This window comes from Pezoporus flaviventris, unplaced genomic scaffold (assembly GCF_033815535.1).
Source record: "Pezoporus flaviventris isolate CSIRO_AGI_PZ_B2104156 unplaced genomic scaffold, CSIRO_AGI_Pfla_v1 ptg000035l, whole genome shotgun sequence".
Classification (NCBI taxonomy): Eukaryota; Metazoa; Chordata; class Aves; order Psittaciformes; family Psittacidae; genus Pezoporus; species Pezoporus flaviventris.
The window spans coordinates 6,319,872-6,347,078 of record NW_026892583.1 but is presented as its reverse complement, the minus strand read 5'-3'; the positions used below and the strand labels follow the sequence as shown (position 1 = coordinate 6,347,078).

Sequence of the window (27,207 nt, the reverse complement as noted above, 5' to 3'; positions counted from 1 at the left end):
GAGTGAGTGCCTGTGTGGTGCTTAGTTTTCAGTTGGGGTTAAACCATGACAGACATGAACATAAGGCATTGTCAGTGGTCTTTTCGCATGCACACCTACTCAAAAAGCTGTCTTCACTTAATCTTACCAGACTTCTGATACATATAACCATGAGCTAGGAGAGGAAGTGCAAGCTGGCCTCCTCCAGTCACAGTAAGCTCTGCAATCCTGCCCGTGTGATGGCACAGTATAAGAAGAGTGTTTCTGTCTGCACTGTCTCTGAACTCTTGTACTGCCAGAACAAGACCATGAGGCATTTTCCTTCAGCAATACATGCCAGAAACACTCCTGATGAAAGTCTTTTCATCAGTCATACCACCAGCATTTAGGGAAGCATGAATAAAGAGGATTTAAATCAAAGCTGCAGTCCAGTCAATCTGGTTTCATCCACCCTTGATTTTCCAACTGTTTACTGAGTAATAAGATAGTATTTTTGCATCAAAGAAATTCTGTGCAAATGCCATGATTTCCATGCAAACCAGAACATGGATACAGTGATCAGTTTTCATTCCACCAGGACAGAACTTCAATTTTCAACCACAATCAAATACATGACTCTGACACTGAACGCTGCAGTACACCGTCTCTTTCCTCCTCCTTAGGTACCTCTTTGATTGTATCAAAAGCAGCTACTGCAGTAAGCCCTTAAATTCTATAGAGGTGTAAAACTTCATGATTTTGTTTAAAATTTATGCTACAGATAGAAAGATGGCAAGAAAATTTTACAAGTGCATTGCTTTTTAAAGTTCACATAACACATTGGACTAAAGAGAAAGGATTTTGGGAAATCCTACCCAAAACTTGTATAAATTCTCTGTGTACATTGGTGGTGTCTCACCATGTAGAATCATAGAATCATAGAATAGTTAGGATTGGAAAGGACCTTAAGATCATCCAGTTCCAATATCCCTGCCATGGGCAGGGACACCTCACACCAAACCGTGTCACCCAAGGCTCTCCCCAGCCTGGCCCTCAACACCACAAGGGATGGAGCATTCACAACCTCCCTGGGCAACCCATTCCAGTGCCTCACCACCCTAACAGTAAATAATTTCCTCCTTATATCCAATCTAAACTTCCCCTGTTTAAGTTTTAACCCCTTACCCCTTGTCCTGTCACTACAGTCCCTAATGAAGAGTCCCTCCCCAGCATCCCTACAGGCCCCCTTCAGATACTGGAAGGCTGCTATGAGGTCTCCACGCAGCCTTCTCTTCTCCAGGCTGAACAGCCCCAACTTTCTCAGCCTATCTTCATACAGGAGGTGCCCCAGTCCCCTGATCATCCTTGTGGCCTCCTCTGGACTTGTTCCAACAGTTCCATGTCCCTTTTATGTTGAGGACACCAGAACTGCACACAATACTCCAGGTGAGGTCTCACAAGAGCAGAGTAGAGGGGCAGGATCACCTCCTTTGACCTGCTGGTCACGCTCCTTTTGATGCAGCCCAGGATACGGTTGGCTTTCTGGGCTGCAAGCGCACACTGAAGCCGGCTCATGTTCATTTTCTCATTGACCAACACCCCCAAGTCCTTCTCCACAGGGCTGCTCTGAATCTCTTCTCTGCCCAACCTGTAGCTGTGCCTGGGATTGCTCTGACCCAGCTGTAGGACCTTGCACTGGTCACAGTTAAACCTCATGAGGTTGGCATCAGCCCACCTCACAAGCGTGTCGAGGTCCCTCTGGATGGCATTCCTTCCCTGCAGCGTATCAACCGAACCACACAGCTTGGTGTCATCGGCAAACTTGCTGAGGGCGCACTCAATCCCACTGTCCATGTCACCACAAAGGTTCCACAAGACTAGTATCCAACCAATGCACCATTCCCCAGGGAACATGTGCATGCAGTTGCATTATCTTATGTTACTACAACTTCTCTCAGATAAAGTATGTGGTCTTAGAGATACTGCCCACCAAAGACATGGATCTGGCCAAGTTATTTAATGACATTTTACCCTATTTTTCTTTGCTGCATACAAAAAAAAAATCTGATCTCTTCTCCAAAACATTCTGACACTCACAAAGTATTCTGAGGACTTGGAAGGAAAAGCATTCTATGAAAATGCAAAACATTAGTTAGAAGGCTTCCAAAAGCTGGTTTTTTTCTGTTGCTGTTTAAGGCTGCTGCAATAACTGCTTCTTCATAGGCAACAAGAGAGGTGAAGGAAGAGAAGAGACAGCCTCTTACTCTGTGAAGTAAACCGCCAGTAAGCTTACTGTGAAGTAAACCTTGTGCTCCTGGGTTAAATGAGTACAGCATTGTCACATAACAGCAGCAGAAGCATCATTTTGTGTGGAATGGGCAATGGTGGCTACTCAGGACATGCAGAGTCCTGCCCTTTTAAAGAACTATAAGGTCTGCCCTTTACCAAAGCTACAAAACTTGCTTCACACAACTGCAAGAAGAATACATCTGGGAAAGGCTGCTGATGCAGCACCCTTATGAAAACACAGATGTGGCTTACGAAAACCACCTGCTAATGCCCAGTACAGATACTAAGATAAAAGAGCGGCCACCCCAATGATAGCTTACATGGAACTTTAAATAGTAGACTAGGTAAAAGAAAATAACTAATTTGAGAGAGGGGAAAAGACGCCAAGATAACCTTAACAATAGGCTAGGTTACAAAACAGGATACACAAATGTTGAAACACATTTGTTTGGGAGAGGGACCTCCTTTATAAACACAATATTAGAATCTCAACTTTTCTTTTAAAAATCCCAGCTCTTCTGTGAAAAGAAGCTTGAAATCACGAGCAATGCATAACCAATGCAGTTTGCATGGGTTTTCAGACAGCAAGTCTTTTAAGCCCAAGAAAGCTGTTTCCTACCATTGTGTACCAACCCCTAAACACACAATTTTTGGGACAGAGTTCAGCTACCACCACCTGAAGAAAGGGACTCTCATTTAACAGAGGGACACAGAGGAAGAACACTCACTCAACCAACCAACACAGTAGATAAATGTAGATAAAAGCCTGCTTTTCCTCTAGGTGTGAGGGGATTTCAGCACCCAGATAGCAAGGAATATGTATACTAAAGAGTAAAACTGAGAAGGGTAAAGAAACAAGCTCAGGGTAGGAGAAAGACATTTCACTGAGCTCATCGTCCTGCCTTAGCCCTGAACCTTGAATAGCATGAGAACTGCGTAACAGTTCTAGGCAACCTAAAAGGTGTTTTCTGATCTTGCCTGTTACCTGTTTTTTCCTATACTTATACCTTTATTTTCAGAGACGTTTTGGCCCCTTTGAGATCACAGACAATTTTGTCATTTTCTTCAAAGAAAGTAGTAATTGTTTTGCATTTGAAAATCACATCCATATGGAATATATGTTGAATACCTATTAAACAAAATTATTCTACATCCATTTCCCAGAGAATTTTTGACTGAAATATATTTCTTGTGGTAATGTAAAATCTACACAGGTTTCCAATTACTTCCAGTAAAGCAGTTAATGGAGATGATAGTAATATTCCATTAACAGAGAGCTAATTTATCCAACACACTTGGGTCACAAAGCAAAGTTTAAGCAGCTCAAGAAAAGTACTAAGAAAAAACCATCACATCTACATTTAGAAACACAAAGGGAAATGAATGTTCTCTCCTTGAAACCATTGGGGTTATTTAAAGAACATTAAATACAAACAATCTTAAAGCACTAACCAAAAAGCACAGAAAAGGGAACTAAAGAAGCTGAAGCTGTAAAAACAAACTGTACTGATACTAATGATACTAGTGTCATTACACATTTGTATCAAACACATTTGAAGTACTGTATCACAACAACAATTTGAATAAAGTAGGGACATGGTTTTTTATTTTATTTTATATATAATTGGAAAAGCTTTTTAAATGTTAACCTAAATGATAACCTATGGCTATCTTTCCTCAGAATACATGCCTCTTAACAGTGACATTATGAAATTTAAGCAGCTAGTGGAGAATAAATGTTTTAGAAAGAATATGCTTGGATAATTTGTTTTGGTGGGGGTAGGAGGGAGAATAATAATCTCCAATCTGCTGTTGCTTTAATTTTGTTTTGATATGGCATTTAACATCTGTTATGCATAAGATTCAAGGAATGTTTTCTACAAAATCTGCTGCAAGTTACCACTCTTGTCAGCAGTAAGCCATATTGTTGTATTGAAGTTCTTGTGGTTATACATGAGCATGTAAACTTGCTAATACGGCAGTCTATAAAATAGCAACAAGTCTTGCTTACAGAATAATCCTTCCTTTTACTTACCACACTAATTACAAAGAACAAAGGAGACGTTCCACAGCAGATACTAGTTAATGAAGCTGATGCTGCAGCATCAGATTAGTAAAGGCGTATGCAGTAAAACCCAATAGTGATTTATTTTGCATAATTTCAATAATTATTTTTAAAGGAATTTCAGTTTTCCACACCGCTTTCCTTCGGAATAGAAACTAATTTTAAATATTCACATCATAAAGCACTAACCAGCTTAGCTCCTCTCGCGCCTATTCACTGCAGCTATGCTCAATGCACTGCTCAGGTTAGCCTGGCACACCAAGCACATTCCTGGAGATCATAAGAAGAAACTTTCCCTACGATTCCATTGCAGCCTGAAGCCTTGGGGTTGCTCCTACCCATCACCCAAGTTCTTTTTTCTCAAACATAACTCTTCCATCCTGATCCCATCCTTGAGCCTCACTACCTGCTGCATCCCTTGAAGGCAATTAGGACTGTGCCATACACAGCAGCAGTGATGAGGAAAACAACTGCTGCAGCTCAGACTATGACAGTAAATACCTGCACAGCTGGAAGTGTGATTCAGCTTTGTCACTTGGGTCTACCCAGGCATTTCTTTGATGCTCTCATTTGTCAAGAGTGGCAAATGAGAGCATCAGGAACTCCTGAGGGGACTGGGAAATAAGCAGCTCACCAGGAGACTTCAAGTTACAGCTTGGAAACAATGCAAAACAGAAAAAGGCAAAGGGCAGCTTTTGGGTTAATTAACTTGTTTAGCAACTCATTCAGGTGACATGTCTATGAAGTCTGTAGAGGATGGGAGAGTTCAGCTGTAACTATTAAAGAGACTAGGGAAAAACTCTTTCAGATAAGAGTTCCATGCCAATCACTCCTTTTCCAGGCCACAGAGGCAGCTGAGAAGCAGAGAAGACAATCTGAACCACACAATGTCATCTGTTTTGATGAGTCCTGCACAAGTAGCTTGCAAACTTCAGGGCCCAGCAAACTACTTTAAGCTCTCAAGAAGTGTCACAGGGCAACTCACATGTCCTAGCATCGTTTTTAACTAGCACCACTATGGTTTTACAATTCAATTGAACACACTTGCTGGAAATTATTTTAGCCAGGCCTCAATCCACAATCCGTGAAGGAACGCAATGTCTTCTAGTCACTGGTGCATGCTAAAAAGAGAATCCTATAGTAATGTATGAGGCTTTTCATCGTGGTACAGAGCAGTAATTTTTTAAATCCTTTTTTCCATCTTTAATACTTTAATTCTTTTTCCCCTATCTTTAATACTGCTTACATAGCAGCTCTCAAACCACACTGTGACAAGGAAACACATCCTGGGTATGCATGATTGAACTGAGACTGGCTGACGCAGAGCAGAAGATGCAGTGGAAGTGGATCATGGAGGAAAAGGCATCAGGCAGCTGCGCTCCATCCTGGTCCCAATGATACTGTCCTGGACACACTGCCTTCTTCCTTCCCAGAGGGCCTCCCCTGCACAAACATAGCCCTCCCTTCCTCCTCTCATGTAACACAGTGCTGAGGTCCATGGTAAGAGCAATCAGCAACCACAACTAGGTACTAGTACTGAGATGGGACACCACAAGGACAAAGCGTTTTTAAACTATCAGCACATAAAAACTAGCATTTTATAAAACTGATGGCCTACACAAATACTAGAAGGGTATGTCTAACACTGCAGGTGCTTCTGTAGCATGCCAACACTCAACACAGCTTTAAGAGAGCTGCCCAGGCACAAGGAAAACCCTAGACAAAGCAATGAAATACTGAAAGGGTAATGTACCCCCTTACTCATCCAGTCACACCATTATCATGTCTGGAGGGTCAGATCTGCTATTGCAGCACACCACTGCAGACCGTGGTGTTGGCATACTCTGCAGCAGAAATGAAGGAAAAGAAACAACATTCCTAGTTCACATAGTTACGTGTTAACATTGAAAGTGTTTCCATCAACAGCTTCTGACAGACAGCCAAAAATAACATCACACTTCCCTTACAAAAGTCTAATATCTAATAGACCAAGCATTAAGATACCCAGAAATAAACCATAAAGGGATTTCATCAGTCCCCAGCTCCTATTTAATACCTGATTATTGCCTATTGCTAGAGTCAATATATAGCACCCATTCAAGCTCCATATTTCATCCTGAGAGGGATGTATTTACACAGGATAAGTGTTCATGTAACCAGAAAGTAACAAATCTTTTTTAGTATGTAGAACAGTAAATGTGTAATAAACGCTTTTTAAAGCAATGTCACTCCAGGGTACATATTTGAGGGAATTTATTCCCAGGATAACGTTTTGGTGATAACCGATCATTTGGTCTGTTACAGAAAGATTGGTGGCATTATGAAGATCATTGGCTACAAGCTGTTTAAAGTTTAGGCAAAGGAAAAACTTCTGCGTTCTGTGTAACTGTGCTCGCTTTATAACCATCAGGGATTATTTGTGCATAGGGGCTATCTGTCAAAAATTCATTGTGATGGGTGCCATACAGGCATGGAACAAAAAGACCACTCTTTGCCTTATGCTAAATAACGAGTTGCAGATATGATTATGGTCTATAAAAAATGGAAACTTGGAACAGAAAGCAGGATTTTATGAACTCCTGTATTAACATTTTAACATCTGAATATTCTGTGAATTTTAAGATGCAAACCCAACATTTATCTGCCGTTGTAAGTGAAATGAAATAAGCAATGAGTAAGTTTGTATGACAAGCTAGAAGCAGCCAACTAACCAGGTACAGTTTTTACACGCAGCTTTCAATTCTGGGGACTCTTAAAAAGCAAAGTTCAGTATTTTTTGGCTGGAACTGCAACTGTACACATTACACTACTTCAGTCCAATTGAACTGAAATTTCCCTGCAGGAGGTTTTTCTTTTTAAAGCACCTAGGGGCTGTGACAACATGGTACCTGTTAGACGCAATCACAGGATGTGTCAATAGACAGAGTGAGAGGTTTGCCTGGCCACAATATGGAAGCAGTGTAAGCTGGAATAGAAAGTGCAGGCCTTTATCCCCACTGAGAACTTTAGTCCTTTCAATGTCTATCAAGCCTTCAGATACTTGATACTTGCCTCAAAGTGACTACATCTGAACAATTTTGGTCATAGCTAGGAAGCAAGTTCTCATGTCAGAGACCTCACAAAAATAAGTATCCAATCACCTTCACTTCCCATTTGTAAAATACGGAAGTCTACCTTGAAATGGTTTTGGTGGCTTCAGCTGTGGCAACACGGTACAAGGAACGAATGGCCTATTGCCTTTGGGGTCAAATACCACAAGACTGGCCTGTGCCTCCCCATCCCAGCTGTTACACTGCCACAGGTTGGGTAGATGGAATTACTCAACAGTCGCTTCCCACATTATCCCTTGGGTTTCCACTCTCACCTTCCTAGAAACATTTCTGTTCCAGCACCAGATTAGCCTCTCCCATGTGCAGGAGACTGTCCACCTTTCTGATCCTACCCCCCTCTCCAAACTACATTCCCTAGCAAACAGCTGGCCTACACTGACTATATTGAAGGCTTTCCCGTTCATCAAACCCTATCTGACAGTTATAGGTGCTGTTTAATACTGTAATGATGTATGCACCGTTACACACTATTCAGTGCTACCCACTGAGTAGAAACCATTAAGACATTCACGGTGCAGAGTTCCTCACCAAGGAGGATCTGGTGAGAGGGAAGATTACGTCCCCGCCAGATCAGCCTTTGGCCTCTCTCCCGCAACTGCTAAGAACACTCATTTTAACTTATGTCTATAGGAAACCCTACTAAGTCCACTAGATAACTGCAAATAGGCAGCCAAATGCTATTGTGGGAGAAACAAACATGTCATTGACTGCATAATGAAATACATCACTGAGTCCGACTTTTAAATGCCTTCAGTCTCCAGTGAACTCTGTGGGACTGAAACAGAAGGGTCCTATGGTCTAGATAACTTGGCATCATTACCAAATTGTCATATACTGTTAATTCTTGGCTCTTGTTTACTGCTTTTTATTTCTAGAGAGCATAATGACAACTTATTTAACTAGTAAATGCTAAGAATGTCTAACAAAACAGAAGAAAGTAAAAATCAAATAGTATCTCCAACAACAAAGCAACACTAGGCAATGAAAGGTTAAACTTAGTTTACCTCAGTGCTGCAGCTCTTCTTACAACATACCAGTATCTTTTAAAAGCTGTTTTGTTCACAGCTGGACAACAAATCAGAACTGTATTACCCAAACATATTTTTAAATGAAATTATGGAAGGAGCATTTTTAAATCAGTTACCTTTGAATTAAAGGTAAAATATATTGAAAACTTGAAGATTATTTCCCACCTTTTCTATTAAGAGCAACAGGTTTGCTTTGAGTGAGCTCTTTTAAATTTATTTTATTCAACACTTTCTGCTATCTTTTCTTGAAAAAAAAAAAATTCAAAAAACCATTGACAAGTGAGAACTTAAGAGTCAAAAATAGCTTAGAATCAGAACCATTTCGGTTGGAAAAGGCCTTTAAGAGCATCAAGTCCAACTGTTGACCCAGCACTGCCAAGTCCACCACAATAAAAATCAAGACAGTAACTGCAAAACGTATTTTAAAACAAGTTCTGCAAATTAAGATCACATAAAATGAAACTGCTGTGCAACACCAGCAGGTCAGACGTATCTCATGAAGGTCTAACACTTGGACTAACACTTGATTACGGAAAATGAAGTAAGAAGCATGAAAACTGTAATTGAACAGCAGTGTCTCAATACACTCACAGAACAGAGTGCTAAAAACATTTCATGAATCCAGGCAAACGATACACGCCAGTGTAGTTCTGGCTGAACGACTAAGCTCGTTTTCTGGCAGGGCAACTCTTCAAGAGCCATTCTCTCTGCTACATCCCAGAGTTACTTGTCACAGAAGTCTGTGCAGTCGGAATACAACGTGAGGGACTCGCGCTTAAACATCAAGGTAGCATCGAGCCACTCTCTTCACTCTTCAAGCCATTTCTGCCTGAAGCACTACAGCATTTATGAGGAGTAAGTTACCAGCCTCTGACATTTTGGCTGCTTGCTTTTCCTTTTCCTCCTCGAGTTTCCAAAGTCTGCATGGTTTTAATTGTGCATTATATTCGGACACCACCAGAGGAATGTGCTACGGCATCTTCTTGTTCGTGGGAGTTGTCCTTAAGCAGTATCCCTTAGCTTTTGGGATTTCCATTGAAGCCAAGCGAACTGGGGAGGGGAGCGGGGCAGAGCGACAGTGGGAATATCCGGCTCTGCCTCCCGCTGGAAAAAACAGCCACAACAGAAGGGGAAGGGAAGATTCCCCGACACTGGGTGACTGCTCTCCTCTTACGGGGAGCTCAGGAAGAGGGAAGTCATCTGACAGCTCCAGGGGGAGGCTTTTCCAAGAAAACGTTCCAAGCTCTTTGGTGAACGAGGAACCCCCCGGTACCTCCCCGCTAAGCTCCCCGGCACCTCCGTCCGTCCGTCCCTCCTCAGCCCCAGCTACGCCACCCCACCGCGGCGATCCCGTCCCCGGTGCCGGGACCAGCTGCACCCGGTCACCCCGCGCAGCCGCCCCGCTGCCGTCGGGACCTCCCTCGCTCCCCCAGCCGCGCCCCGCCGCACCTTTTGCTCATGGGCCGGACCCGCACGGCCACCTTGACGTTAGCCATGGCTCGCTCGGTCACGCACAGCACCCGCGGCCGCCCGCGCCCCTGCCCCGCATCACGGCCCCGCCGCGGCGCCTCAGCGCCCGGGGACGGGAGGGGAGGAGCGGAGCCGGGAGAGGGCGGAGAGGAGGGGCCGGCCCGGCCCAGGCAGCCCCCGCCGGGTGGGAGGGAAGTCCCCCCGGGCGGAGAGGAGGGGATGGGGAGCAGCCCGCGGAGCAGCCGCGGCAGCCTCTCAGGCACCCAAACCGGCGTTTTCCGCCCCAGACAGGTCCGCCCGGGACCTCCGAACTAAGAGACTGTGATTTCAGGCTTAAAATCACCACCGTCCCGCGGCAGCACCGCCAAACTGCCATGTGCAGCAGTGTAACAGGCCGGGACTAACTTCAGAGTTCAGTGCCCCAGCCCCATTAAACGGGCGCTGCCATGAAGATACTAGCTAGGGACTACCCAAGAGAACCCCCTTTGTTTGACGAGTAAAGAACTGCCGGTCTGCCCCTACGTTTGATCACTTTTCTTTTCCTAGGAACGTGCAGGCAATCGGAAAATCAGCACTGTTTAAAGTGCAAAGCATTCCACCTTTAGTTAGTTTGACAGTAATTTAAGGAAGGTGAGTATCCATCCCTGCCTTACTGGTGCTAAAGGAAAGCTCCCAAGCGTTTTAAATTCCTTTGAAAACCTCCAGTCTTCGTGTGGGTTGTATTTATGGTGTAAAACATAATGTTGAAACTCCCAAAGGACTGTAATTGAAGTCAATGTCAAACAAGTGCATTAACAAAAGTAATATTAACCCCACAAACTTACAAAGAAAAAATGCTTTCAGAATACTGTCCCTGTCAGCTACTGCCATTATCGTGAAGCGAGCATTGGCATAAACAAAACGCTCAACACAGAATTCCTGTTGTTTTTTGCCAGTGTTGTTACTCATTTTTAACTGGACTTTTTCTGGTTTTGCATTTCAAAATATGCAAAACTGAGCTATATCTGAATACCCTATGGGAGCGTTTAACAGACTATTTAAACAACTTATTTAAATTGCCTTTCAACTGTACTATTAAGTGCAGTATACTTTAATTCTCCTCATGAGAAAATTTGCCTTAAGTTCCAGAAACATTAAATGTAAATGAAAAAGATACCACAGTACAGAAACTTTCCAAAGTGAAGTATAGGATGGATCCCTTAAGCCCAAAACTTATCCCAATTCATGACCCACCAGAGAAATGCTAAAATGGACAGATAGATAGATAGAGCTGTGAATCACTGTTTATTTCAGTAGGTTCATCAATGCCCATGGCAAGCGGGTTGGAACTGGATGATCTTAAGGTCCTTTCCAATACAAACCATTCTATGATTCTGTGATTTAATCATAGCAAAAAGTGAATTAGTACCTCAATGGCAAATGGTATTAGCTAAACTCTACCACCTTCACAGTCAGCTCTCCAGTAACGGATACAATAGAAGAAGAAAATATGCTCAACTCTCTGGGATATGGCAAAACCACATTTGTGGGATTACAACAAACAACCTAACCAGAAATGTTTTCATCCCACTTCTGGAAGCATTATATTACAACAGTTTTGATTTGCCTAACCTAACTCATCACTGAAATGCAATGACAGGTTGAGCTTGTGACAGGTGCATAGGACAGCGATTCCAGAAGTCTGGATTCTGTTTCTTCTCATTTCACAGAATGTGCAAAGCACTTTAAATAAAAATGCCAGCTCCTCCGCATTGTGTCAAGACCTTCGTTTCCACATCTGAAACTACATTGACATGGGACTTTGGACTCAAATCCTGCGATGACGTACAAGCGTTCACACAAAGAGCCCATTAAAGTTTGTGGGACTCAAACACCAGCTCATATTCTCAGATCCTATCTACTGACCTTTTGCTTGACTCGGTCCAAATTGTGTCTATCCCCTTACTTTCCTCAACAGCAGCAAAGAGGAACATCAGCTACACTTACACACCATGCCAGAAAATGGTTAAGCTATATGCCTTGTCCCCACACCCAGCAGAATGATGTAGTCTAGAGATTAAAAAAAATGGAATTCTCAGAAAATTTCAGCTGTAGAGTAGACCAACTACAAGTCAGTGAGATCAGAGTGTGCTCAACAAAGGGCCAAAGGTTTCTTCCTTAAATCTACCTTAAGTTTTTAAGCAATCATTAAACTACAGTGAAATTTGTGCGGTACTGAGCCACCTACTGGTTACTTCCAAAAAACAAAGGGCTCATTTTCAGAAACAGCTATCAACTACAGGCTGGACATAGGAAGAATTCAGATAACTAAACAATAGGAAGGTAGAAAGGAATACATTTGCACTACTTCCAGTTTGCTCTGCATCATGCATATGAAACTGGACATCCTCCAAAGACAACCACTATCCCAGTGACATTTTGCCAACAAGTCTTTTCATGATGTGAAAGTCCCTAAGATTGAAAACTAGAACAATCAGTACTGTTGCTAAATTCAGTCATACTCATGGAACAAGATTTTTATTCTAAGGGGGGTGGGGGGGGGGCAGGGGCACTGAAAATAGGGCAAGCAACAGAAAAGGAGAGACTGAGGAATGTATTTATCACTACCACAAACATGTGGTTTGTCATGTATCACTGAGTCCCTTCCCTGGTTTCCACAGAACCACATCATAACCACAATGAACTGTAACGTAAACCTAGTTTAACTTCTTGGTTGGAATTCCTATGGAAGCCTAAGGTGGGATCCAAGACTTTGCACTGTTCTTTTAATTATACAATTTAGTAACAAAATAAAAAGTAAGAAACTGAGCTCTTGAAACCTAGTGCTTTTATTGAAGTTTTATAGCAACATACAAAATACAGCATATTATCAAGATCCTCATAGAAAACAGAGACACTATAGCAAGTGCAAAAGAAATACCAAAACAAATATGCATTGACAATACAGGCTCAAAGAGAATCCTGTCCAACTATTTCAAAGAGGAACTCCTTAACAGTCTTCTCGGTAGTCTGTCTTTCCATGAACTAGAGCTCATGAACTGTTGTATAAGAACAGAAACATAACTACCTATAAAATCCCCCTAAAGCACCACAACTCTGTTGTAGTTTTCACAGAAGACTGTAAAAAGGTAGTTTTTTGAACAGGCATCCTATTTGAGGAAAATGAGTTCTTAGGTTACAGATAAGCCAAAGTCCAATTCAGCAGTACTGCAGATGACGTTGGAAGTTCTTTGAAGTTCTCTCCATTTCAGGATATGCTCTGTCAGTTCCTCCAGTTCTATCACAAGCAACTCTGTTTTTGTCAACGCAGTCTCCTGAAGTAGAAAAGAGAAGGATTTCATCTCTATATACCCTGTCAATCTAGCAGGATCCAAAAATGACCTAAGCATCCAAACAGCATCGAGTTCTTAATGCTGGAGGAGACAGAAGACTCAGTTCTTTTGCTACTCACCATGTTATTCACCATGTTTGGTATCTGAGGGATGCTTCTAATGGTCTGCAGATGGCTTTCAAGCTTCCCAATGAAAGTCACAGCCTCAGTCAACAACTCTACTATATCCCTGTAACAAAGAAAGAGCCCTTACTCAAAAGTTGTGGAAAAAAATGAGGATTTAACACCTCCTAGCTCTTACTTCTTCACCACATGGGTTTGCTAATTAATTTCTCTGTAATGACACTTCTTTTGTAACTCTCATCAACAAGTAGGGCAGGAATTACAGAAGTGAATATGCACTTTGTCAGTAACCACACTAGATTGTTTGACCATAAGAAGGACTCTATTTTTCAAAAATGTACTGTACATGTCTGGGAATCATTCACACACTTATTCTGAGCAAGGCAGATGCCAAATGTCAAAGGAACAATTCCTGCCTATGGAGAAGCATAATGAATTTAACATACCTGTTTAAAACAACAGATCACAAATTGTTTTGTGAACTTCAGAAGACCAATAACCTAAGCAAATATTCATAAAAATATGTATCACTACCTTTCTACAAACTGAGCAATGAGTAAACTACTAGCTTTTAGCTGAGGTCCTGCTACCATTTTTATTTGTATTCTAATCAATTGAAAAGTGAATGAAAACATGCAATTTTTACTGCTTATTAGTTCAAATTAATTGGACTCATGCGAACAAAGAACAATTATTTTCTATATGCCTACTTGTGGAAAGTGGCCTCAATAGGCAGGCTCTCTTGACATCTGGGCTTCATCAACCTCTTTCTAAGAGCCCTCTCCTCTTTCAGTATGGCTTCCAAGTGTCTGTTCATATCTTGCATAATCTCACATTTTTTGCCTACAAAATAAAATTGCAAAGTTGAACCTACTATCCTGCTAAAACAAGAGAAAGATTTCTTCTGGAGAAAGACAGAAATACAATCTGATCTCTTGCGCTGGACAGTCATTAATCAGAATGACTTTCGTTAGAGCTTATAGGAATTAGTATCAGCATGCACCTCAAAGTCTTAACACCTACTTTTTCGAGACACTGCTTTGTTAATTTTACTACATTATCTATAGTTTTAAGTAAATTGTTTGAAATGAAACCAGCTTTTTAAGACCATACCATAGCACTGCAGTATTACAATATACTTCACTAGCCTAACACAGTAATAGCAAGCTAGAATATTCTTAAGCATCCATCAAATCGCAATGTGCGCTATAACAAGAAATGAATCCACATGCTCCAAAATATCAAGTGATTTTAGGGGCATACAGATGCAGCAAAAATACACTGAGTTACTGGAAAAGCAGCAAGGCAGCACACAGGCAAAGGGAATCAAATCAGGTTACTGATGATCTCGGAACTCCTGATACTGCATTGAGCTGTCCACTCCCCCAACTTTTTTGGATAATGAGCTACACACAAGCATCTGCTGCTACAGCAGAAGCGCAAGTTCAAATCGTATGAAAGTGTTCATTACAGGCCCATAAAGCACCTGCTACCTCTAATAGCTGCAATGAATTCTACAAGCGGCATGTACTCAGAAGAAACATTAAAATGCTCGTGAAGTCACTTAACACTCTTGGTTTTTATTAAGGTAGAACTGTACTTACCTAAGTAAAAAGGGTGAGTAATATCTGCTGCCTCCTTCTCCAACTGCAAGATTTCAGTTTTCAGTTTCATCTATGACAGTAACAACATCAAATGAAAATGCATTTTTAACTTACTTATCCAGATATTGTTGACACTCTTGGGGTGGAAACGGAAAAAGGACGAGCATGGGGGAGAGCACGTGTATGGAAGACAACAGAGAAGGAGCATTTGCAAGTCAGCATGTTACTGTGCTCTCTGGAGTGTTACCACTACTTGGGGGGGGGGGGGGGGGGGAGGGGGGGGTTGGGGGTGTGTGATCAATAGAAAAAGACTGTTTAAAAAAAGCTAAAGAATTTGGTGATTTATCGGGAATTTATGTTGGAAAAGAGAGATTTCATAATCCATTCCTAAACACAGAAAATTACGCCTCCTACAAAGCAGTTTCATGGTCTGCATTCTACTAAAGAACCTTCTGCAGCCCCAGGTTCCCTCCTTCTGGAAGGTTTGTGTTGTGTTGGGCTTTTTTAGCTGTGGTAGAAGCAGAAAACTCCTAGCTTTAACTCTTTCCAATAATAAACCAGCACAAGAGCAGGAGATACCTTCCTGTGGCTGAAAGAGTTTTGGCCATTTTGGCTAGACAAGAGATAACTGAGGAAAAGTACAAAAGAAGATGATGACGACATGTCAGTCTCTCAGGACACACAGCTGTTGCTTTGCTTTTCTTGATCACTGATGAGAGGAACTAAATAAATGTGTTTCACTCACAGCATATTGAGCATTTATCAGAGAGGGTCCTTTGTATGTGAAACCTTCTAGCAAAGGATGCTAAGCAGCCACCTTATTGTGACCTAGAAACTGTTCCTTCTGCCTGTCAATACAGGATGAGACCACCTGTTTAACCCATCCTCCAAAAAAGTAAATGGTGAATTTGTCACACTGCTTTGCAGCAAGCTGTAAGCAGCTGCAGTAAGCTGCTGGAGCCCACATTGTGTAACTCAATAAACACAGTTTTTGTACCAGCAAATGTTCAGAAAACATCATCATAAAATACAACCCAAGAGCCAATTTAGGCAGTAGGAGATGACAAGTTACCTGTTGTTAACCAACCAGATAGTGTAGTTGCCTATAAACACATTTTTTGAACTTAAGTCAACTACATATTTTTACCTGTTCTTCAGTTTCTTCAGAAAACTTGTAGTTCTTTTCTTTATGACAACTCACGGTGGGGAAAAAGTACCAACTGTATAACAGCTAAGCTATTTTAAAAACCCCAAAACATGAAACAACAGCACATGGCAGTCTGATGCATCATCAAGTGCCACTGTCATGGTCGAACCCCAAATGGCAACTAATTGGAATGGAGAGGAAAACAGGGCGGAAAAAAGCCTAAACCAGTTTAATAATTAAAGTACAATATAATACTAATACTACTGATGATTAGAACAAAAAGGGAAACAATAAGGGGAAAATATATAAAACTGAAAGGGGAAAAAAAAACAACCAGACACATACCCCCTAAAAAAAACAAGCAAAAAATCCAGTGAACAACAGTGATGCAGAAGGCAATTGCTCACCACCCACTGACCGATAACCAGCCTGTCCTGAGCAGGAATAAGCTCCTTCCAGCTAACTCCCCCAGTTTATACCCCAAGGATGACATGCTGTGGTATGCAATACCCCTTTGGCTAGTTTGGGTCAGGTGTCCTGTTTCTGCTTCCTCCCAGCTTCCTGTGCCCCTCCTCACTGGCAGAGCATAAGACTGAAAAGTCGTTGATCACAGTAAGCACTTAACAATAACTAAACCATCGGTCTGCTTTCAGCATTATGCTCAGACTAAAGCCAAAACACAGCTCTGCATCAGCTACCAGGAAGAAAATAACTTTATCCCCGCCGAATCCAGCGCTGAAGTGCTGGATGCACACCGACAACAGTAAAGGCTGTACCTCACTGGATGCACACCGACAACAGTAAAGGCTGTACCTCACTGGATGCACACTGACAACAGTAAAGGCTGTACCTCACTGGATGCACACTGACAACAGTAAAGGCTGTACCTCACTGGGTGCACACCGACAACAGTAAAGGCTGTACCTCACTGGGTGCACACCGACAACAGTAAAGGCTGTACCTCACTGGATGCACACCGACAACAGTAAAGGCTGTACCTCACTGGATGCACACCGACAACAGTAAAGGCTGTACCTCACTGGATGCACACCGACAACAGTAAAGGCTGTACCTCACTGGATGCACACCGACAACAGTAAAGGCTGTACCTCACTGGATGCACACCGACAACAGTAAAGGCTGTACCTCACTGGATGCACACCGACAACAGTAAAGGCTGTACCTCACTGGATGCACACCGACAACAGTAAAGGCTGTACCTCATTGATTTCAGCTCGCATGTTTGCCATTCTTTCCATCTCTGCGAATTTCACTGAGCACAGGGGAGGTCTACAGTTTAAATCCAGTGTCTCCTGTGAAAGAAAAACAGTGGGAAAAATGCAGTCTGAGCAAGAACACTTGATGCAAAGCCACTAGACTGGCTTTTAAGAGTCTAAAGTCACTGTTAACACTCTTGCACTATGGGATACAGAAGATTTAATCTGAACGCCTCATAAAATAGATGCATTTTTTAGGGAAAATGAACACGAGTGAAAATAAAATCTCATAAAAGGCATAATGAGATCAACATCTCAACAACACTGGCTTGCACGCTGCTGGCACACACTACAGGGCACAACGAACCCCTCGCGTCTATGCTCCATGCACCAGAAGGCACAGTTACTCCTAGTAAGGACAGCTCCCATCAGCCAAAACCATAAGACATCCCACACTGAATGGAAAAACTCTCAAATTCGCAACCATTTACACAAACAGGACCACGCTTCAGCATGTTCAGCACAGTGTCACTTCAGGACACAGCCGGCTTCACAGCGGGTAAGCACTGAAGCCTGTCAGGCTGGAGGTGGAGGCGAGGCACCGCACGCAGGAGACCCCGGCGGGACACAGGGGCCTGAAGGGCCTTTACCACACGCAGCTTTTGCCTCCCCGCTGCCGTTCCAGCGCGGCCCCCTCCGAGCCCTGAGCCGTTACCTGGGTCACGGCGCCCGCCGCCAGGCACCGCGCCAGCAGGGCGCTCACCACCGTGCTCTGCCCCATCTCCCAGGGACAGCGGGCGGCCGCGGCGTCACCCTGCTCCCCGGCACCATCCGCGCACAGCCGAAGACTCAGCTCCAGCGGCTCCCGCGCGGGCTCGGCCTCCTTGAAGGGCCGGCGGCTCACGGTCTCCATGGCTGAAGAAGCGGAGCGCCGCCGCTCCACCACTGTGGGTGTCCCGGAAGCCCGGGCGGATGACGGCGGCAGTGACCGGAGGGCGGCCGCCATGTTGGATGCGGAAGGAAAGGGTAGGGATACGCGTCCGGTTCCGGGGGGCCGTGGGGGCTGTTGGAGCGGCAGCTCTGGAAGGGCTGAGGCGGAGCCCGCGGCAGGGTGCGGGAGGGGCCGCCGCCGCGGACCGGCATCGTGCGGCTCTGTACAGGTGAGGAGGGCCGGGTTGGGTCCGGCTGTCCCCCCGGCGCGTCCTGCCGTGGCAGGGTTGAGGCGGGGGGACGCGGGCCTGCAGCGGGTCGTTGCTGGCTTCGTCCCTCTCCGAGGGTCCTGCTGACCCTCTGGTGGAGAATGCTTCTTATCCCGGCTGTTGACGTGCTGTGTGAGGCTTTATTCCCCACCTTCCGGCCACAGACCTGCCGCTAATCCCTCGGCCTGTAAACCCATGCGGTTAGTCCTGGGGATTAAACGCTGCTGGGGTTACGGGAGATGGATGTCGTGTGTCTGCATCTAGAGTCGCAGCAGAGGAGCCAGGCCTGTTCATGAAACAGATGTTGATAAAAGAAATAGAACTGTAGCATTGACAGCAGGCCAGTGCTGATAGATGCCATTAAAATTACGGCCAGTCTCCATGGAGAATCTCCTTAGACGACTGGGCCCTGAAAGAGGCAAAATTGGGAGAGTATGCAGTTTTCCCACTGAGTTTTAACTCTACTTATTGTATCATTTCAGTATTCAAGCTGTTGTAATGAAAGCACCTTAAACAAGGTAAATCGTTTAAGTTCTAGGCTTTAGTTATGAGGCAGATGAAAACACAGAAGTGAAGGGGTTCATTATGTTGAAATGCCTGTAGTATTTAAGACAGTACACATAAAATGACTTTCTACATTTGCTTTATCACAGAGACTTCAGATTGCAGTTCTCTAGTGCAGGATAACTGAGAGAAACTGCCTGAGACTGTCGCTCAAACTCAGGACGCTTGACACAGAACTGTTAGGATGGGAAATAGTGCATTAAAGGCCCACCTGGAGACAGCACAGAAAACTGGTGTGTTTCAGCTAACGGGAAAGGGTCTTACAGAGGTAATGTATCTGTAGGGGAAACGTGGTGGTTTGTGTGCATGACTGACACTTTTGGAGAGAAATTCCCATGTCTTGTCATAATGCACTGCATGTATATGTTTTTCGTAATTAGTGATGGATAAAATTATTTCAGGAATTTGGTTTTTTTCCTTTTTGCTTGATTTTTTTGTTTTTACTGTCTTTTGATTGAGGATTTATCTGTCAGGGCACTTGTATGCTTATGAGCTTATGCTTTAGAGTGTGTATATGCTCAAGAAGTACTCGTTATGATGTTGTGCTGTTTTAAAACAAAGGCTGTAAACTTGAGCGGAAAACCTGTAAATTTTATAACTGTATCATTACCTAGAAAGTTACTCCACAATTTGTCACGTGTATATACTTATGCTGTGTTTAACTGTAGTCATATGACTAGTCTGTACAGGCTGTTCACTGGGCTGCAAGCTTCTTGAAGTTTATTATATCGGCAACTGTCTTGACTTTGACCCAACTGCAAAAAACCACAAAATGTGCTGGAATCATAACTCAAGTAACAGTTCACAGGATAGCCAGAATACCGCTATGTTGCACTAATTTTCCAAGACTTCTAAAGTATCTTTTTCTACTGTCCTACCTTCTCTCTTCCCTTTTCCTCTGCCAAGCCAAAAAGAATCAAAATCACTGGCCTATTGACCAGGTTTTTCTTTTTTTCAGCTCAGTGCCAAGTGCACTTTAAAGTGGTACAGGATGTAAATAAGAAAAAGGAAAATGGTTTTCATAATTAATTAAAAAGGAAAGCAAGAGTAAAATTTCCCAGTCTGCTAAAATAAAAAGTTATTAACTAGCTATAGAATGTTTTTAAATGACAGGCACATTTCAGAGAAACAGAGAAGAGGACTAAAATAGAACCAAGCTCATGTCATGGTACACTTCCTTCTCCGTTTTTCATTTAAATTCTTTGGATTAAAATCTACTTCCTAGATGTCAGACTGTCTCCTTTATTTCCCTTTTCCCTCCCTCAGATGAAAAAAGTATGTTTAAAAATACGTATTAAGCAAATTTGCTAGCTTAGTTGCACACTGGTGATTGGGCATTGTGATACTTACGACAGTATGTAATAACGGTACAGATTTCAGTTAAAATTCTAAGCTGTGTAACTTGAACATTCAGAGCTAAACATATCTAATACATCTAAATAACATACCTAACATATCTAAATGCTGTATTGTTTTTCTCCCCCATAGTTTCCTGAAGATCTGCAGAAGCTAACAAGCAACTTACGGACAATAGACTTGTCGAACAACAAAATAGAGCTCTTGCCACCGCTTGTAGGAAAATTTTCCTTGTTGAAGAGCCTTGCTCTAAACAACAACAAACTGGGTATGTCTGCTCATTAATATATCCGTAGATTTTAAAAATAAGAACCTGATTTCTCTGATGAGAAACTAAATTTAATGATTTAACTCTCACAGGATGTAAATGGGGAGTTTAGTCACCTAAACTGAAATCTTTGGGAATCATGTACAGGAGAATAAAGCCCAGAACCATAAATTCTTCAAAACTAGTTGCCAACTTAGTTGTATTATCAGTTTTACAATGACATGTAAGTACTTAAAACCATAATGTTTCTGTGCTGTGACTTGTCTGATCTGAAATTATAAATGTCTCATGGTGTAGCACTTGCACAGAGAACTGGTAAAAGAAGAGCATCTGTAGAAAACATTGGATTTGAAATCCAATAGGGTTTCCCTGTGTAGGTTTGAATCCTGCTAGGCAAGGGGATGTAGCTCAGTGGGAGAGCGCTTGCTTCGCATGTAAGAGGTCCTGGGTTCAATCCCCAGCGTCTCCAGCCTGTTCCACAGAGATTGAGCACCACTTCCTTTAAAAGCATAATGAGGCAGGTGGTTTTCCCAGGGTGAGGCTCAACCCTTGCACTCTGGGTGTGCTGGCCCCTGTGATTTCCCCAAATGCGGGAAACTTGGCTGCATAATTTGTGGCCATTCAGTGGTTCATGGAAAAATCAGACGAAGTGAGGAAACAAACTTTTTTGTGTGCTAATTGTGTATTATCTTCCTTTTTGAAAACCAAATTTACAAACCTCTGACTCTGTAGTGCAGCTCAGAAGTGCTACAGCTTATGCACGTGTGTAGGTAGAATGAGGGAAGGTTGAATGCCAGCAGAGCTTACCTGGTGAGGCTTTTATGCTGGCATGATACAGTATGAATTATCTGAGAACTTAGTTTTGAATAATACCTTTAAAGAGCTACACCTGAAGCTGTGAATTGTGTGGTACTTCAAATGTAATAGAATGTGTTGTCAAAGTGGTTGGTAAGGAGTACAGCTGATTGATAGGCTAAACTCTTCTGAGAGTGGTGTTTTCAGGATGTGATTTGAAGGTCTGCCTTATCTGCAGATTGTTTTTAAGATACTTATGGAAGATGGTTAAAAAGCATGTGTTGTCACTGGGCTTAACTTTCTGTGCAGGGATCTGTGCCTTCATTGGAAAATGAATCCTGTGAGAAATTACTGTAATACAGCACTGTTTTCCATGCAGAAACTTACTTGGATTAAATGGGTATGGACATTTACTGCTCTTTGTTTAGGTCATCTCTTTGTTTTGTCATTTGTTTCTAGCTGCTTTACCTGAGGAGCTGTGCAAACTGAAGAAACTGGAAACACTACACTTGAATGGCAATCACTTGAGGCAGCTGCCAGCTGCATTTGGACAGCTTTCAGCTCTCAAAACCCTGAGCCTTTCTGGGAACCAGCTTCGGACTGTGCCTACACAACTCTGTGGTCTTCGCCACTTGGATGTGGTAGATCTTTCAAAAAACCAGATCCAAAACGTGCCCGACAGTGTGGGAGAATTGCAGGCTATTGAACTCAATTTGAATCAGAATCAGGTCTGGTAACAGAGATATTATGGGCATGTAGATTTAGGACGTGGTCTGTCTTGGACTTAGTACATTCAAGGAACATAAACTTTATAGCTAAAAGACCTCCCCGTACTCAACAGAAATGAGGGATCACAACTAGAATTTTTGAACTGATACATCCCACTTCCTGATTTGACTAACTAATAAATCTGGAATTAGTTGTATAGAAAATTATTTGAACAGTTCTTAGCAGGAATCTGATAAACACATATAGGTTGCCTGTCATCATGGAAGAACAAAAAGTTACGTGGACTTCTGATTATTATTATGGTTGCTTACACATTGTTGTCAAGTGGTTACTGGTAATGTAGTTTATATTTACAAGATAATTGTTCCACATTAGCCTGAAACAAATCACTTAAAGTAATCATGGATTACTAACATTTTAATCTCATTTCTCTCTTTTTTTGTACCAGATTTCCCAGATCTCAGTGCAGATCTCCCACTGTCCACGCCTCAAAGTGCTGCGTTTAGAGGAAAACTGTCTAGAGCTCAGCATGCTTCCTCAGAGTATCCTCAGTGATTCCCAGATCTCACTGCTTGCAGTAGAAGGCAACCTCTTTGAAATTAAGAAACTCAGAGAACTGGAAGGCTATGACAAGGTTTGTGTCATTTTTCTTGTGTGCATGGCTTTTTTAAAGAACCTTCTGGTGAAGTCCTTACTCAGTACCTCCTCCTTGGACTAAGCATTTATGCTGGTGAATAAAAGCAGTCTGTTGGTATTGTCCCTGGTACTGGATCTGTAACTAACCTCAGAAAGGAATTTCTGGAGTTCCCCAGAGATCAGCTTCCTCATAGGATTCAGGATCAGTGTTCTTTCATCAGCATCTGTTGAAGGGTAGCTGGTGATGCTAGGCATGTCTTCACTTTGACGGGACAAAAATAATGGGTGATGCTTATTATGCAGCATTCTTAACTGTTTGCTCATGCTTAACCCGTGAGATTTGACTGTTCAGCACTGTGAAGACTTGCTTTCTGGAACATTAATCTGAATTACAGCAAATGGCAGAAATTTTTTTCTTTGTTTGAAATTAAAGCTCTAATGCCTGGGAGCTCTAAAGCTCTGTAGTATGTGGGAAATTAAAGGATGCTTTTAGATGCTGGGTGCTTTTGAGTCTTGGAGCAGAAGCGTAACTGCGTAACAATGCGTAACTGCGTAACAATGCGTAACAATGAATCTTGTATTAACTTCTGAATCTTTGTTTTCTTTGTAGTACATGGAACGATTTACAGCTACAAAGAAGAAGTTTGCATGATCATTATTCAGACCCTGTGTATTGCCAATAGAAGAGTTAGTGACTGAAGCACCTGCTTCACTGACTTAAATCAAAGCTGATGGAGAGTACTCCTTCTCTAGTAGTCTGATATGGTCTGTTAAGGCCACATTGAATAAACTTGAACTAGAGAACATGGGTATTGAACTGATGAACCGGTCCAGGGGCCAGTTTTAGGTTTTTTGTGCCACTATAGCTTTTACTACAATACATGTTCTCCTTTGTCAGAGCTTGTTCTGTCACAGAGAAAAGGGGAATGAGCTGGCTGTTGATCTGTAAGAGGATTATTTCTTCTGGAAACATTTTTCCATGATAGGCCATGGAAGTTCTACCACCAAAGCAGATCTGAAGCATTGTACGTCTTGCACTAAGCGCTATTCTACAGTGAAGAACTTTTGCAGCTGAGGTTTTAGTTTATAACCTAAGTTTTTTATGAAGCACAAATAATTGTGGCTGTTAAGTGTTTTATTAACTGCTTCTGGTGAACAAATCATGGTTTGAGCATCCTTCATTCATATTCTACTGTACAGACTTTCTTTTCCCATAAGCAAGAATTGCACTACAGTCTACTTCTGCTTAAGCTGTATCAAATAAAAGGTTCACCTTCAACACACTCAGTAAAAATGTAGATTGCTGGAAAATACAATACCTTTGCACTGACTCCTTGTGTAAAGAGCAATGCTAACAGTTAGAGTTGTCAGCCTATGCTGCTGCCTTATTACCAAAAGCACCTAGAAAGAGCTAAAACTGTATGCAATTATGTAACTTATACTGAAAAGAAAAATGTACTTGTTTATTTTAGTAAATAATTTTCAAAAACTCAGTTTATTTGGTGTAAATGCTGTTGTCACTTTAACTAGTACCAAGTTATCACTGAAAGCTGTCACTTAGGTGCTCAGTTCCCTCAGTTGTTGGTAACAGCTGTACTTCAACTGCTTTGAGAAGGCAAAGGATTTGAATACGTCAACACTTTGTTGTGTATGTCAACACTGACAGGTCAGTCTGCTAACGCAGTACACTGCACTATCAGGACAATGAAGTAAGAGCTGTATTAAGTCTGCTTCTTGGCAAGATAAGCATGGATGTATCTATTCCTAATGAGATCATCTTACATAACTACCATTCTTTACTGAAGCTTTCCTACATGAGGTAAGAAAAGCATTTGGACACCAAGCTCCTTAACATTACTGGTGTTATACTGTTAACGTATTCCATGTTTCATTCCATCTGCTGTTAAGAAGAATGAAGTGAGCTCTGTGCCAATTATTTTTCCTCTGTGTAACAACTGTAATTAAGATTAGCAATAAGTGGTTCTTTTATATGATGCTCAGATGTATCTCGTTGCCTGCCCTGTTGCTAACTTCAATTCCTACATAGTAATAGCTCTTGTAATAGTGTTTGAAGGAACATCAACTCCTTATTCAGGTGGTGGATGTGATCCACCATCATACAGGGAACCAGTTTTACTTAAGAACCCCCATTCCAGATGTTAATTTATGGAAGAACTACTAGCTTCCTGCAAGTAGCTGACAGCAGACAATGGTTATGAGGCTACTTAGTTTTGTAAGATGTAACTAGGGAAATGCTTGAATGCAAACATGTTACCATAATGCAAGGCCCTGTATACTCAGGAATCTCTTCAGCTTCACACCAAAAGACTCCACGTTATGGTGCACAAACCTAGCAGTGAATAGTTTAAAGCCCCAGGCTTGTTTTAAATTTTTACCTCCTTTCACTTGATACCTAAATCCTACTTCAGTAGGAGCTTTTCTCCTAGAGATTTGCCATGCATGAGACATCCCACAGAAGAAAGCCCCTCAGCAAACTACCCCTTTGCATTCACCATATTTGACAACTACAAAGAAACATGCCATCATCAATGTGCATGCACTTGGCAGGGTTGTGCACTGGTTGTTTTTAACTGGAAATGTCTGTGCCCAGACATGCTGCTTCTCTCATTTAACATTAGTTTAACTGGATCTTTTTGTCTTTTTAAAGTCACAGAAGAAGAGAGTGCAGGTCAGAACATTTTAAAATGATGCAGGTAGCATCACTATAAAACAAAAAAAAAATCCCCAAACCACCCACGTATTTTATTTCAGACCTCTATCACTTGCTCTCCAATTTACCATTGCAGCAATATACACTTTTCATCTACCTATTCCATCAACATATTGGTAGTTCATTGCTGTCTGAAGTGCAGCAAAGGTGAATTAGCAACTGCATGTCACTGCATTATGCAAACAGCAAACTGTCACCATACAGCCTTCAGAGAGGAATGTTCTGCAACTTGCTGCACAAGCAGCACATGCTGCAGTTCATACATAGCTACCCCTGTGTTCAGAGGCTTAATTCATCTTTCATCAAGGAGTAGCCTAGCTTGAATTTACTCATTATCATTTAGGTGTAGTCATGGGACACTTGGCTCAGAATAATCATTTTTTTTTCTTTTTTTTCACCACTAGCTACTGGTAGAAATACAGTAAATGAGAAGTACTACTTCCAACCCACTCCTGGGTACACTACTCTCTCGCAACTCAAAACCAATGCACATCAACGTAAGTTTGTATTTTGCCCCTGCCCTCTGCCCCCACAATAGTGTCCTGATAATCTGAGGCCCTGCTATCAGAGAAAATACAGTTTAAACTTCCTCACAAGAGAAATTGCATTGGCAGGAGGCTGAATCACTGGATTTCACCTACTGAAGTATGTATTTGCAAGGCATTTGTTACTGATATTTGACTTAAAAGTGCAATTCCTATACCATCCTGATGTCCAGCCCCATATCAAATCAGTCTTCCAAAGAGATGGATGCATTTCATAGGTTGAAATTAGATGATGTTTTTTATGCAGGGATGAAAACTAGAGTGTTAGATCACAGTAGTCCTCTCTTCCCAACCACACCCATTCCTTTGTTAGCATTAGGATTTCTGTGATCTAGAAATAGAAGGGGAACTTCCTACTTGCACAGTAGCAACTAGTTCTGCCAAGTTTTTCAAGGACAGGAAACTAAAAGCCATTCCTAAGAGAAAATAGTTTTAAAACACATTCAGTTATAAAAGTATGTATTTTTTGTGCACAATATATAGTTTAACAATCAAAAGCAGAAAATGTAAACCTTCATTTGTATTAGCATTCAGAAATACAAAGATGTACAAGCATTGAGTCCATCCCACAGAAATGGAAATTAAGCATCTATTCTACAGATAACAGCAAGACAATCCAAGAAGCAGTCTGTGTTGTTTGCTAACAAAGTTACCAAATCCCGCATGGATTTGGCTCTTGCTGCACCAGAAAATAGTGTTGATACTCCACTAATACTCAGCCTTAGAGCCTCAGAATTTACTTTGTGTGGTATTCATTGCTACATTATCATTCTGATATATTGAACACAGCATTCTCTCAGCCAACATGCCAATTAGTTGTTATTGCTCAGGGTAGACAAGAACATGGACTTTGAATGGCAAGGGAGAAAAACATTCCAACGTTTGGAATCCACATGCTACAGAGCAGGTTTGCACTGTTGTAAGTGGAGTAATGTAATTCCTTTAGTCTCCTGTTCCAGGAGACAACCATAACTTAATAAAATATACTTTGCTTTCACAACCAGCAACAAATACCTCTTCAGTTAACCTGAAGTTTGTAAGA

At 42.1% G+C, this 27,207-nt stretch overlaps 3 protein-coding genes and 1 non-coding gene across 5 annotated transcripts in view; 2 read left to right on the top strand and 2 right to left on the bottom strand.

Moving 5' to 3' along the window:
* STARD9 (StAR related lipid transfer domain containing 9) overlaps positions 1-10,032 on the bottom strand; it is a 102,783-nt gene extending 92,751 nt beyond the window's left edge. For both annotated transcript variants that reach the window (XR_009744939.1, XM_061462382.1), the window contains exon 1: positions 9,900-10,032. Coding sequence is in view for 1 of the 2 variants with exons in the window: in XM_061462382.1 (XP_061318366.1) it covers positions 9,900-9,946 (47 nt within the window). In the remaining variant the exon portion in view is untranslated. The remainder of the gene's footprint in view (positions 1-9,899) is intronic.
* A 2,698-nt stretch (positions 10,033-12,730) lies between these two features.
* On the bottom strand, positions 12,731-18,835 carry HAUS2 (HAUS augmin like complex subunit 2). Its single transcript, XM_061462768.1, has 7 exons — positions 18,776-18,835; positions 18,058-18,669; positions 17,346-17,438; positions 14,979-15,048; positions 14,085-14,217; positions 13,372-13,480; positions 12,731-13,234 (listed from the first exon to the last, which is right to left on the bottom strand). Exons 1-7 carry the CDS (start codon positions 18,833-18,835, stop codon positions 13,091-13,093), a joined length of 1,221 nt encoding a protein of 406 aa, XP_061318752.1. The 3' UTR covers positions 12,731-13,090.
* LRRC57 (leucine rich repeat containing 57) lies at positions 18,429-24,382 on the top strand. The gene is made up of 6 exons (XM_061462385.1): positions 18,429-18,502; positions 19,195-19,373; positions 20,594-20,729; positions 21,984-22,252; positions 22,702-22,887; positions 23,500-24,382. The coding sequence occupies exons 2-6, from the start codon at positions 19,290-19,292 to the stop codon at positions 23,539-23,541; spliced, it is 717 nt and encodes a 238-aa protein (XP_061318369.1). The 5' UTR covers positions 18,429-18,502; positions 19,195-19,289; the 3' UTR covers positions 23,542-24,382.
* Positions 21,127-21,198, top strand: TRNAA-CGC (transfer RNA alanine (anticodon CGC)). The gene has a single exon. It is a non-coding gene; the product is annotated as a tRNA-Ala (tRNA).
* Positions 24,383-27,207: the final 2,825 nt, after the last annotated feature.